Source organism: Ochotona curzoniae, unplaced genomic scaffold (assembly GCF_017591425.1).
Source record: "Ochotona curzoniae isolate NIBS_2020 unplaced genomic scaffold, NIBS_Ocur_1.0 scaffold_4937, whole genome shotgun sequence".
NCBI classification, from domain to species: Eukaryota; Metazoa; Chordata; class Mammalia; order Lagomorpha; family Ochotonidae; genus Ochotona; species Ochotona curzoniae.
Window position 1 is genome coordinate 5,997,589 of NW_024467126.1, and position 12,297 is coordinate 6,009,885.

Below are 12,297 nucleotides of genomic sequence, written 5' to 3' on the forward strand. Positions count from 1 at the left end.
GGCAGGGCAGGTAGGCTGTGCCCGGTGGGAGTCCTGGTGCCCTGAGCCCAAGGGCTGCCACTCCTAGAACACTGCTTCTTTCCACCGGCCTCAACTTCCCAGACCCCTGGAGACCCACAGGGTGGAAGGAACGAGCTGAGTGTGCAAGGTAAGGCGAGAGGCTGTTAGGGGACACGGTGAGGGGCCACAGGGGCGACAGCGCAGGGCTCATGTAGGTGACGGCAAAGGGCCATGGGGAGACACAGTGAGGCGCCACCGGGGTGACAGTGAGGGGACCATGGGGGACACGATGAGGGGCCGTGGGGGTGACAGCAAGGAGCCATGGGGGACATGAGGGGCTGTGGGGGCGATGGCAAGAGGGCCATGGGGAGACACAGAGAGGGGCCATGGGGGTGATGGCAAGGGGGCCATGGGGGTGACGGAGGGGCCCATGGGGGTGATGGCAAGGGGCCCATGGGGGTGGCAGCATTGAAGACACAATGAGGGGCCATGGAAAGACACAGTGACAAGCCACGGAGGTTACAGTGATGATGGGATGGCAAGGGGCCATTAGGGGACACATTGAGGGGGCTGTGGGGCAATGGCAAGGAGTCCTGTGGGAGTGATGGTGAGGGGCCATGGGGGTGACAGCAAGGAGCCATGGGGGACATGAGGGGCTGTGGGGGTGATGGCAAGGGGGCCATGGGGGTGACGGAGGGGCCATGGGGGTGACAGCAAGGAGCCATGGGGGACAGGATGAGGGACCACGGGGGTGACGGCAAGGGGCCCATGGGGTGGCAGCATTGGGGACATGGTAAAGGGCCATGGGGAGACACAGTGACGAGCCAGGGAGATGACAGCAAGGGGCCGTTGGGGTACACAGTGAGGGGCCATGGGGTAACAGTGAGGGGGCTCGTGGGGGTGACGGTGAGGGGACCCATGGGGTGACAGTGAGGGGGCTCGTGGGGGTGACGGTGAGGGGCCATGGGGTGACACTGAGGCAGCTATGGGCCTGAGAGCAAGGGAGCTATGGAGGTAATGGCAAGGGGTCGTGGGGGTGACACTGAGGTTGCTCAGGCCGGGCTGGAGCTGCAGGACTGGCCTCAGGGTGGATCTGGAGCCTGATCCCACGCGGCCCAGGCCCTGTGCCCACAGCTGGCCAGCCCGGAGTGGACTGCATGTCCCTGCTGCGTCACACAACACCACCTTTTGTAAACACCCTGGCTGTTATTCAGCAAGGATCTTGGTCCCACCGCAGCTCAGGTCAGCCAGGAGGCCTCAGGGCAGAGTGCCGGGCAGGTGGCCACAGCGCCTGGCCCACAGGACAGACTCCCCCCTCAGCTGCAGGCCCCAGGCGCCTGGGAGCTGTGTGGCAGGGAAGCAGCCTGAAGCTGGGCTGTGGCCTTTATTACATCTGCTCTGCTGAAAATAAATACTTCTGCACACAGTTCTGCAATGCGAACACCCAGCAGGGCGTGAGGCAGGTGCCTAGTTCCCAGAAGGCAGGGCCCCGGGGTGCCCCTGCAAGGGAGGACACTCTACCCCCGCCCCACTTGTGCGCCCGGGGAGGGGCCGTGGGCTTGGGGTTCACAGCAAAGTCGCTCGTTCTGGCGGTAAGCCCTCGCCAGCCAGCACTCCCACCAGGGCCCACCACGGGGAGCTGGGGCACTCAGCGAGCGGGCGGCTCGGCAGGGCTCTGGGAAGGCGCGGGGTCCGCGGGGTCCGCGGCGTCCACGGGGTCACGCATGCGCAGCGCGTCGGGCGGGAAGGCCACGTTGGTGCAGAAGAGGCCGAGCAGCAGCTGCCGCTGGCACTCCTCCCACTTGGCCAGCGCGTCCCCCAGGGAAAGGTTCGCGCGCATCCAGCGTGGCAGCGCGTGGCTGTAGGAGCAGGCCAGCGGCACGGAGGGCAGGGACCGAGCGCGGCGCAGCTCCGTCTGCTCCGTCTGCTCCGTCGACCTGCGGGGGCGAGGGTGGGCGTCAGCGGGTGCTCCCTGGCCGCCGGGCAGGGCGGGCAGGCAGGGCGGCTCACCCGGCGGGCAGGTGGCTGCCCAGCTTTCGCTTGGCGCGCATCATCAGATACTGGCAAAGGCTGCCGGTCTGCTCCTTCATCCACCGGATGTCCTCGGGGACGTCGGGCAGCCACTCCAGCAGGCTGGGGAAGCAGCGCGGACAGGCTCACCGGCCACCCCCGCGTGCGGGTGACGCCCCTCACCACCCCGAAACCCCTCCTGGGATGCGTACCGGATTGTAAAGGAGACGGCGCTCTCCAGAGGCAGTGTGTACGGCACCATCATGGCGGTGGCCAGGCGCACAGGCAGCATGTTGGACAGCGTGGCCATCAGGTCACTGGGCTCCACGCAGGCCTCCAGCAGGGCTGTGGGAGTAGGGAGAGAGGAGAAGGCGTGGGTCGGAGGAACAGAGCCGGCCGCCCAGCCAGGCGCCTCCTCCGCACACACCCACCCTCGTTGAGCCGAGCCGGAAGATGCTCCAAGATGAGGTCCGCCCCCGATGGCAGCGACGGGTCCCCCATGTGGGCCGAGTCCTCTGCAGCCTCCGCCTCCTGGGTGTCCTCCGGGGCTTCGGGCTGTGCCGGGGGCAGCGCCAGCAAGGGGTTGGGCCGGTTCAGGAGGCCTGGGGGGTGGCAGAGACCAGAGTTAGGGTTAGGGCTTGGATGACAGAGCAGCCCATGATGCAGCCGTCGGTGGCCAGCAGAGGGGCAGCAGGCCATGGCCTCCCTACGGCCCCGCACACTCCTCCCCGACCCGGCCCTGCGGGCGCCACTCCTTCCCACCCACGGTCCCGCACTCCTCCCACCCACGGCCCCCAAACACCTTCCTGAGCTGGCCCCGAGGGCGCGCACTCCTCCCACCCACCCCACGGCACCTCCCCGACATGGCTGCCCCCCAGGGCGCGCACTCCTCCCACCCAAGATCCCACACTCCTCCCACCCACGGCCCCCAAACACCTTCCTGAGCTGGCCCCGAGGGCGCGCACTCCTCCCACCCATGGCCCCTCACGCACCATTCCGCCGCAGGAAGCGCAGGCCATCCCGGTAACCCTGCTTGCACATCTCCCGTAGCACCTGAAGCCGGGAAGTGGACCCTGAGGACTCTGGGCATCAGCTCTGCCCCTCGCCGCCACCCAGCAGCCTGTCCGGGCCTAGCCTGTTCCCAGCGCGGCCAGTGCAAGTGGCCCCCTGCCCGCATCCCGCGCGCACTCACCAGGGGCTCCGGCGGGAAAAGCGCCTTGGACAGGCGGTAGAGGTTGCGTAGGTTGAACTGGATGCTGGTGTTGGTGACCCTGAGCTCGTGGATGTTGGTAGAGCTGTCCTGTGGGCAGATGTCGCTCTCGCCCGAGAAGGGGGACACGGTGATGGTGTGCTTTAGCTCGTAGAGGGGCAGGTTGTCCGAGATGCCGCCGTCCACGTAACGCTGGACAGCGACAGACAGCACTGTCACGGCCGGCCCCGGGCTGCTGCGCTGGGGCCTCTCCCCCAGTGGGCACCCGCCACAGGAAGCACGGCCCCGGGGCCCCTTGAGCAACCCGGGAGTGAGGCAGAGGGCAGGGGCAGGCGGGGAGCAGTTCCTCCTGGTCCCAGGGGTGCAGGCCACTCACCACGCCCTGCAGGGCCGGCGGGATGAGGCCGCAGTACACAGGGATGAAAGTGCTACACACGTTGGCCTGGGGGCGGGAGGGGCTGGTGAGCCGGCCTGGGGCTCCCCACGCCCCCCACGAGGCCTCACCGCGGGCACCCACCTGGATCAGCTCCTCCTTGGAGCTGAAGTGGGACAAGATGACATTCTGGCCATCGGAGACGCGGGTCAGCGAGATGCCCAGGCGGCCGCTGGCCCGCTCGTGGCAGTCGGCCGGCAGGGTCTTGAGCAGGCAGCCTCGGATGGTCTTCACCAGGTTGAAGGAAGGGTGCAGGGGCCCCAGGAACCGCTTCCGTGCCTCCTTGGACACTTCGATGATGTTGGCACCTGCCTCACCTGGAGGGGCAAGGCCACAGGATCAGGGGGTCAGGCGACCCCTGGGGGCTACACGCCCAAGCTGCCCAGCACAGCCTCAAGGCAGTGTCCTCAGTGACCTCGGAGGGGTTGCAGGGCCCAGGGAGCCTGGGCCGACTGGCCAGCAGAAACAAGGACCTGCCCTCTGCCAGCTATTTCCCAACTGCCTGTCACCATGAGTCACGAGTATGGTGTGGCATCAGCCCAGGACTGGGGACACAGCAGAAGCTCAACTCTGACCGCCTCGCTGTCACCCACTTGGCGGGGCCCAGAGTGGGGCCAGGCCTCAAAGTCCTGTCAGTTCAGGCCATCGGGCCCCTTCGGGTGGCTTGGCGGAGCTGAGGACCTGCCTGGGGCCACTTTGGGAGATGCTGTGGGCAGGGGCAGACCGGGTGGCAGGACTCCAGAGGTCACCAGGGGACCCAGGCCTGCTGCTGGACACGTGCCTGCTGGCACTCCCAGAGGTGGCCTGGGGCTGTAAACACGGTCCCTATGTGGCAGCCGGAAGTGTGTGTGTGTGGACAGGCCACTAGGGCATCGCTGACCGTGGGGCTCCAGAGTCCAGAGGTCCCACCCGCACACCCAGGAGTCCAGCACCCAGGTCTGGAGGCAGACAGGAGTACCAGCAACGTCCACCCGCCCCGCTGACCCCTCCACCAAGGGCCCCGAGCCGCAGCGGGGCCGCCCCACACCGGGGCTCGGCCACTTGTTGGCCCAGGGGCGGGGACCCTGCATTCCTCCTCCGGCATCGGGCTCCGCCCACCAACTTCTTTCTCTTTCCGATGAAGCAGCTCTGGCTGCACCTGCCCGGGCCCTCCCAGGAGCAAAACAAACCAGGAGCCGCCAGGGGCCTGCGCCCCTGGCGGGACCCCCGCTCACCCAGGCAGGCGCCGGTGACCAGCGCGGTGGCCGTGAGCGCGCCGGCCGAGGCGCCGTAGATGTGCGTGGCGTTGGCCACCAGGAAGGGTGCGTGCTCGCGGAGGCAGGAGGCCACGCCGATGTGGTAGACACCCAGGAACCCGCAGCCCGCGAACGAGATGTTCCACTTGCTCTCCCGCGGGAACATCGCGGCGGGCGGCCCTGGACTCCGGTGTCGGCCGCGGAGCCGAGACGCTGCCCAGGCCGGCGCGGGCGGCGCTTTGGGGCCGCGGCGGGGGCGGGGCCGGCGCGCACGGCCAATGGGGGCGCGCGGGGAACGGCCGCGCCCACGAGCCCGCGCCCCGACGGGCACCCGCGCCCCGAGGGGCTCCGAGAGGCGCACGGCGGCGGGGGACCGGGCCAAGCCCGAGGGGGTCAGCCGGGGTCCCCGACCCGCGAGGGGCGGGCCTGGTGTCCAGCGCACGGCCTCCTCCTCCTCCCCTTCCTCCCCCAGCGCTGCCCCGGAAGCAGAGGCGCCCGCTGACATCACGCGTCCCGGCCAGGGGTCCCCAGTCCCACCCAGGTCCTGGCCAATCTCACAAATGGGCACTCTGGTCTTTGCACTTTTGGGGGGGATGGAGTTGTGGCCACCGGGCTGGCAGAGAGGACCCTCCGTTTGGGGTGGAGATGCACAGCTGGGACAAGAGACGGTAGGACCCACCCCTGGTCCGGGGCTGGAGACACCGCAGGGTGAGCAGGGAAGGCCTTGCACAGTGTGGTGGTCGGGAACCAAGGCCCCAGGTTGGATTTTGGGACTCCAGCAGGGCAGGGCCTCCCCATCTGTTCTGAGACCTCTGTCCTGGTTCCGAGGACACAGACCCGTTCCCCAGGAGGCTCCTGACCAGGAACATGTTGGGAGATTCCAGGAACCCGGCTGCTGGCCACATGTCACCCCACTGCCCAGGGACCTGGCTGGCTCGCATGAATTGTGGGCAAGGCCCCAATTCCAGAGTGTGACAGCCAGGGACCCCCAATACCCATCCACCTGTCACCCCAGCCCTTCAGCCTCAGGCAGAGCCTGGTAGATACCCCAACACCCCACTCCTGTGATGTAGGAACACCCAGGCTGGACCCTGATGATGCTGGGGTCCCTGATGAACACCACCCCACCCGAACAAGAAGCTCAGACTGGAAAGTAACAGAAAACTTTATTGGGGACACAGGATCTAGTCAAACAGGCCGAACCCCATGTCGTCGTCCGACTCCTCCGACTCTTCCTTCTTCTCCTCCTTCTTCTCTTCCGCTGTGTTGGGGAGACAGGTGTGAACGGGGTGTCTTCCATGCTGTGTTGGGGGGACAGCCCACACGCGCTCACTGGCAACCCCCACTCACCTGCTGCAGGGGCTGCACCAGCAGCGGGGGCCGCGGATCCCGGGGCAGCAGACACGGCCACAGCCCCTCCAGCGGGCACACTGGCCAGCTTGCCAATGCCTGCGGGAAGACCGGGTGAGCTGGGCTGCACACGCATGCCCACATGTGTGTCCACTGATGCCTGGGACCAGGGAACCTAGTGGGGGTGGCCTAGGCTCCAGTCACTGGCAAGAGGGACAGGACTCTGTGACCAACACCCTGCTAGAGGCCCACGGGCCAGAGGACCATGGTCACTGGGACCCTCCTTCCCCTCATCCCAGGGCCGGGCAGGGGACTTCCAGTAACCCGGCCAGGCCTGTGGCCATGCAGCCGCCCCGTGAGCACACCACCCAGTACCCACGGCTGCGGGAGTGGCCCACATGCTCTGGTCCACCAGCGAAGCCTGCAGGCCACACTGGCCACAGGGATTAGGGCGGACGTGGCGTGGTCACCCCCAGCACTCACCCTGGGCGATCACATCCTCAATGTTCTTGCCATTGAGTTCACTGATGACCTGTGGACATGTGGGGTGGTCAGCAGCGCCGGCCCTCACCGTCCCTGCCCTTGTGGACCCATGAGGTGGTCAGCCCCAGCCCTCTCCCATCCCTGTCCCTTGTGGACCGTGGGGTGGTCAGCAGCCCCGAACCTCCCTCGCCCTCCCCGCACCTTGTTGAGCCTCTCGTCGTCCGCTTCGATGCCCACACTGTCCAGGATCTTCCTGATGTCCTTGGCGCTGGGCGACGCGTTGCCCCCAAGGGCGGCCAGCAGATAGGAGGCGACGTAGCGCATGCTGCGGGGGGAAGGCCGTTGGTGCAGGGCACCAGGACGGCCTCCCCTCCTCCCGCCGGGGCCCGGTGCCCGGGAAGGCCAGCACGTGGCCGGTGTCCGCCGCCCTCACTCCGGGTGGCGGGGGTGCTCGGCGCCGTGCGCCCGCCCCCTGCTCCTTCTCTCCGGTCCCTCCTGTTCCCACCGTCTCCCGGTCTCCCTCCCCGTCCCCCGGTCTCTCCCCGTCCCCCGGTCTCCCTCCCCGTCCCCCGGTCTCTCCCCGTCCCCCGGTCTCTCCCCCGGCCCCCGGCTCACTCGGCGGCCTCGCTGCTCCGTCCTCCCGGGCCTCGTGCGTCCTCGGCCTCCCGCCCCGTCCCGTCTCCCCGTCCCCCGGTCTCTCCCCGTCCCCCGGTCTCTCCCCGTCCCCCGGCCCCCGGCTCACTCGGCGGCTTCCCTGCTCCGTCCCCCCGGCCCTCGTGCGTCCTCGGCGCCGTCTGCGGCGGAAAGGAAGACGCCGCCGCGGGGGGCGGGAGTAAAGCGCGGTCCCAGCAGCCACCGCGCGCGGCGCCGCCGAGTGACGTCCCCCGCTCAGCCGGTGACGACGGCGGCGGCGCCCTCGGGGTGGGCCGGGGCCGGGGCGGACGGACGGCGGGGCCCCGGCCCTTCCCGGAGCGCCGAGGAGGACACCGGCCCTCGGTCCGGCGGGGTCGGCGCGCGCGGGTGTCCGGCCGGGCCTGCGGCGTGCCCCGCGCTCCCGGCGTGCCGCGCGGCGCCTACAGCTTCCGGCATGCCACGCGCCGCGGACTGCAGGTCCCAGGGTGCCCCGCGGCCGGGGAGGCGGGCGGAGGCCGCGGCGTCCATGTTGTGCTCGGTGGGGCCTGGCGGCCGGGCCTGGGGCGGCCGGGCGGTCCGCGCGTCCTTCCCGGGTCCCTCCCGGTCCGCGGGGCCCTCCCCGCCGTCATGGCGTCCGGGCGCTGAGCCGAGCACCGCCGGGCCCGCAGCCCTCGGGGACACGGGTTCGTGTCCCGGCTGCTCCATTGGGCGAGCAGAGACGGCCCGAAGCCTTGGGTCCTTGGGGAACTGAGCCAGCAGATGGGACGTGCATACCTGGCTTTCCAGTAGAAATAAATAACCTTTGTAACTTTTTTTTAGATTTATTCTTATCTCATAGCTTTCATTATTGTTATTATCAATTTATAATACAGTTCCGTAGGCCGTGAGATTTCCCACACCCCCTCCCCAGTTCCCTCACCCCTCACCAAGTTCCCCCATATTACTATATTGTAGTTCTTCATGCACAGTCATATGTCCATCACTGCGGGCATGGACAGTGGCAGAGTTCAGCATCCTATTGTCAATATACAGTAAACAGTTTCATCGGGAGTCCATCTTGGTCTGGAAGTGGAGATGCATACTGCATTACACCCTCACATCTGGATAGGATAGTCTCCATGACACAGTTACTATACATCCCCTTAAATGAAAAGCCACAAAACAAAACCAACAACAGGAAGAAAAAAGAAATTAACAACACCATGAAGTTAAATTATATGTTACTCAATGACTAATGTGTCCCTGAAGAATTGAAAAAGAAAGTCAAGAACCTTCTTGAAGAAAATGATGCTACTATATGATCTATTTGAAGAGATGAAACTTAAAAAAAATCAAAATCCATGAAATACAGTTTCCGCTGGTCTTTGTTGGTGAGATGTGTCTTCTATAGGTAACAGATAGATGGGTTTTAGTATTTTTTTTTTAAATCTAGCTCAATAATCTATGACATTTAATTCGTGAGTTTAAGCCATTTACAGTCAGGGTTAATATGAATGAATAGTAATTTGGTCCTGTCGTTGTAGGAATGGTTTGTTCATTGGTTTAGTCTTCTGTTGTCATTTCACTGGGATGTCCTTCGCATTTGCCTTTGGTTTTGGTGGGTGCTATTCCTTTTCTCCGTCAAGAGAACGTCTTGGAGTATCATTTGTAGGGCAGGTTTGGAAGAGGCATATTGTAACTTTAATGTGCAAGAATTTTATTTCTTTTTTTTTAAAGATTTATTTTTATTATTTTTTCATTGGAAAGGCGGATATACAGAGAGAGGAGAGACAGAGAGGAAGATCTTCCATCCGATGATTCACTCCCCAAGTGAGCGCAACGGGCCGATACTATGCCGATCCGAAGCCAGGAGCCTCTTCCGGGTCTCCCACGCGGGTGCAGAGTCCCAAAGCTTTTGGCCGTCCTCGACTGCTTTCCCGGGCCACAGGCAGGGAGCTGGAAGGGAAGCGGGGCTGCCGGGATTAGAACCGGCGCCCATATGGGATCCCGGGCGTGCAAGGCGAGGACCTTTAACCACTTGCGCCACCACGCCGGGCCCAAGAATTTTATTTCATTTTCAAAGATGAAGGAAAGCTTTGCTGGGTATGTTATCCTGGGTTGACAATTTTTTGCTTTTAGCATCTGGAAAATGTCACTCCATTCTCTCCTGGCCTGTAGAGTTTCCTACGAGAGGTCTCCTGTGAGGTTAATTGGCATTCCTTTATATGTCAGTTGATTTTTTTTTCATGAGCACATTTAAGGATCTTTTCCTTATGTTTGATTAAAGAGAGCTTGATCATCATGTGTCATGGTGAAGATTGCTTTTGGTCAAGCCTGTTGGGAGTTCTGTGCCCCTCCTGGATGTTGTTTCCCAATTATTTCTCTAGATAGGGAAATTTTCCCTTATTATTTGATTGAATACACCTCTAATCCCAGCTTATCTTTCTGCACCTTCTGGGACTCCCATAACTCTTATATTTGGCCTTTTAATAGTCTCTTTCAATTCCTTGAATACATTTTTTAGCTTGCCCCAGCCCTGCTTCTAGTTTTTTGTTTGTTTCCCCCTGGTGACAGGAAATATGTTCCAATTCTGAGATTCTTTCTTCTGCCTCCTTCATTCTGTGTTGGAGACTCTCCACTGGACTTTTAGTTTGCCTCACCGTATTCTTAATTTCTGACACATCAGCTTTCATTGGATTCACTGCTGTTATTTGCTGTGTGACAGATTCCTTGAATTCCTTGAACTCCTGCTTTATGTACTTCTCGTTGTTGATAAGAAGCTTTATAACAAGGGTTTTGAATTCTGTGTCCCCCATTTTCTTGATGTCTTCCTCAGTGAACTCTGGGGTTGGCAAAGGCTTGTGCTCCTTTGCAGGGGAGTCTTCAGTAATATTCATTGTGCCACTGTCTCTTCTTTTGCTCTTGATCATTGTACTTCTGGTTAGCAGATTCTTCTCCTTGGGGCAGGTTTCTAAGCTCTGTCACCCACAGGCCTACAGTTAGATTTTACTTATTGCAATTGGTACACAGCTCTTTGTTTGCAGTCATCTGGGTTGTTATGCTAGATTTCCAGCATGGTCTCAGGAGCCCCAGCTCCTGCCTCACCACTCCCCTCCTCCTGTGATGCCGTGCTGAGGCTGCACGTTGTTGTCTGTACTTTTCTCCCACTTCCGGTGGAGCAGGTCAGGGGGAGGGAGACACCAGGTGTCCTACACAGAGAAGTAGAACCCGTTGGCCTTTAGGTCTGAGGGCCGCACTGACCTATTTTGACCTGTACGATGAGCTAGTCAATATTGTTTTCCTGTGGGGCCACTGCAATGCACTGAGCTCAGTAAGTTCGCTCCCAGCTCAGCACATGTGCAGCTCGCTGTTGTCTCTGCAGTGTTAGAATTTTTCCACACTGTACAAAGTGGCACCCGATCTGGCTCTAGGGGGCAGACTGGGTTGTAAAATCCACCCTTTCCTGCACTGCCCGTCTGGGATCTGCTGCTGTGTCTCTGACCCTGGTCAAATCAGACAGACCAGCAGGATAGGCAGTTCTTTGTATGAGGGTAGTATTAGAGTATTAGTATAATGTTAGTATGTTAAAACGTTAAGAATATTAGTGTTAGGTGATATTAGGCCCTTTGGGGTGAGAAGCCACTACTTCGCTAGGTCAGAAGGCGCCTGCACTGTGGGAAAGCTCCACTTTAGTGATAAATCTGTCTCCCTTGTTTCTCTGTGAACTTATCTACCATTGAACCCAGGTGCAGGAAGGCAGGGGCACAGTTCCCCGGCCCCAGGGACTGGAGGAGCCATAAAAGACTGGAGGAGCCATAAAGACAAGGGTGTCAGGATGGGATGAGCTGTAAATAATAAGTGTGGGAGCATAAACAATATGTGTGAGAATGGAACAGACTGCTTGCACCTAAATTCGTTACTTTTGAGTTGACTTTGATATATGTTACAGCCAAGACGGGGTATATAATCTCCAGCCTTATGTTAAGTCAGGGTCCGATCCACTTGGCTGGCCTGTGTGCCCCAAGTATGATCTGACCCCAGCATGCTGGCACAATAAACTCTGTTTGCTTTTTGCATTACCAGCAAGACTCTTTGTCGTTTTCTGGGGGTTGACTAGCTCGCACCCTAATGTCCAGGCGGGGAGCTCTGGCCCGGACTCTAACAGTAGCTCCTGAGCTCCCGGTAAACGTCCCTTCCACCTTGTTGCTGGTGGGGTTTAGATCAAAGCTTGCTGAGTGTCACTGGGGTGCCAGTCACTGCAATGTCAACCGTTGTGTGTGCCGCTTTCCTGTGTCTGCCCGTGGGAACTCAGCGAGCCTCCAGGAGGCCGAGAGTCCAGAGTGCTAGTGCAATGGCAGCCCACGACCAAGAGCAACCTTTTTAATATTTTGTATTTTGTTTTTGCTATTTACACAGTTGAGAGGGATGCCCCTGTGGGCCCCTAATGAGGAAGGGTCCGGCACAGAGGAAGATGGGTGGGATGAGCTTCACCCCAGGGGAGGGACCTCTCCTTGCTAGCGGCATACGGCAGCACCCAGTGGGTAGGGACGGTCCTCTGCACTTCAGAACATAGATCAACCTGGCAATAATTCTTTTCTAGTCATGAGTGTCTTAGAGAAGTTCCTCCAGGTCTCCCACACGGGTGCAGGGTCCAAGCCCACGGGCCAGGCCACGGGCTGCTTTCCCAGACCATGAGCAGGAAGCTGGAAGGGAAGTGGAACAGCTGGTATACAAACCAGCGCCCACATGGGATGCTGGTGTTGCAGTGATGGTTAACCTGCTGAAGCCTGGCGCTGGCATCAAGCTCACATGACTTGGCATAATCCTTGAGTACTATGCCCCAGAAGGGGCACCAGGGGACCCCACTTCAGGAAGCCTCAGCCCAGCAGACCTTGGAAACCACAGGCTGTGGGCAGAGCTGAGCCCCCAGGTTCGAATGTGAGTGGGAGGTGACTCGGTCCAGT

At 61.4% G+C, this 12,297-nt stretch overlaps 2 protein-coding genes across 3 annotated transcripts; both read right to left on the reverse strand.

Annotated features, from left to right (window-relative positions):
- Positions 1-1,365: 1,365 nt before the first annotated feature.
- On the reverse strand, positions 1,366-5,107 carry PNPLA2 (patatin like phospholipase domain containing 2). Its single transcript, XM_040970991.1, has 9 exons — positions 4,868-5,107; positions 3,738-3,970; positions 3,597-3,662; positions 3,203-3,412; positions 3,003-3,063; positions 2,442-2,612; positions 2,223-2,355; positions 2,011-2,133; positions 1,366-1,937 (listed from the first exon to the last, which is right to left on the reverse strand). The coding sequence occupies exons 1-9, from the start codon at positions 5,052-5,054 to the stop codon at positions 1,649-1,651; spliced, it is 1,473 nt and encodes a 490-aa protein (XP_040826925.1). The 5' UTR covers positions 5,055-5,107; the 3' UTR covers positions 1,366-1,648.
- A 928-nt stretch (positions 5,108-6,035) lies between these two features.
- Positions 6,036-7,583, reverse strand: RPLP2 (ribosomal protein lateral stalk subunit P2). 2 transcript variants are annotated; one of them, XM_040970687.1, is made up of 5 exons: positions 7,464-7,583; positions 6,923-7,046; positions 6,722-6,770; positions 6,239-6,337; positions 6,036-6,149 (listed from the first exon to the last, which is right to left on the reverse strand). In XM_040970687.1, the coding sequence occupies exons 2-5, from the start codon at positions 7,043-7,045 to the stop codon at positions 6,073-6,075; spliced, it is 348 nt and encodes a 115-aa protein (XP_040826621.1). In that variant the 5' UTR covers position 7,046; positions 7,464-7,583; the 3' UTR covers positions 6,036-6,072. The 2 variants fall into 2 exon arrangements, with proteins under 2 accessions (XP_040826621.1, XP_040826622.1); XM_040970688.1 differs by lacking the exon at positions 7,464-7,583 and adding an exon at positions 7,337-7,394.
- Positions 7,584-12,297: the final 4,714 nt, after the last annotated feature.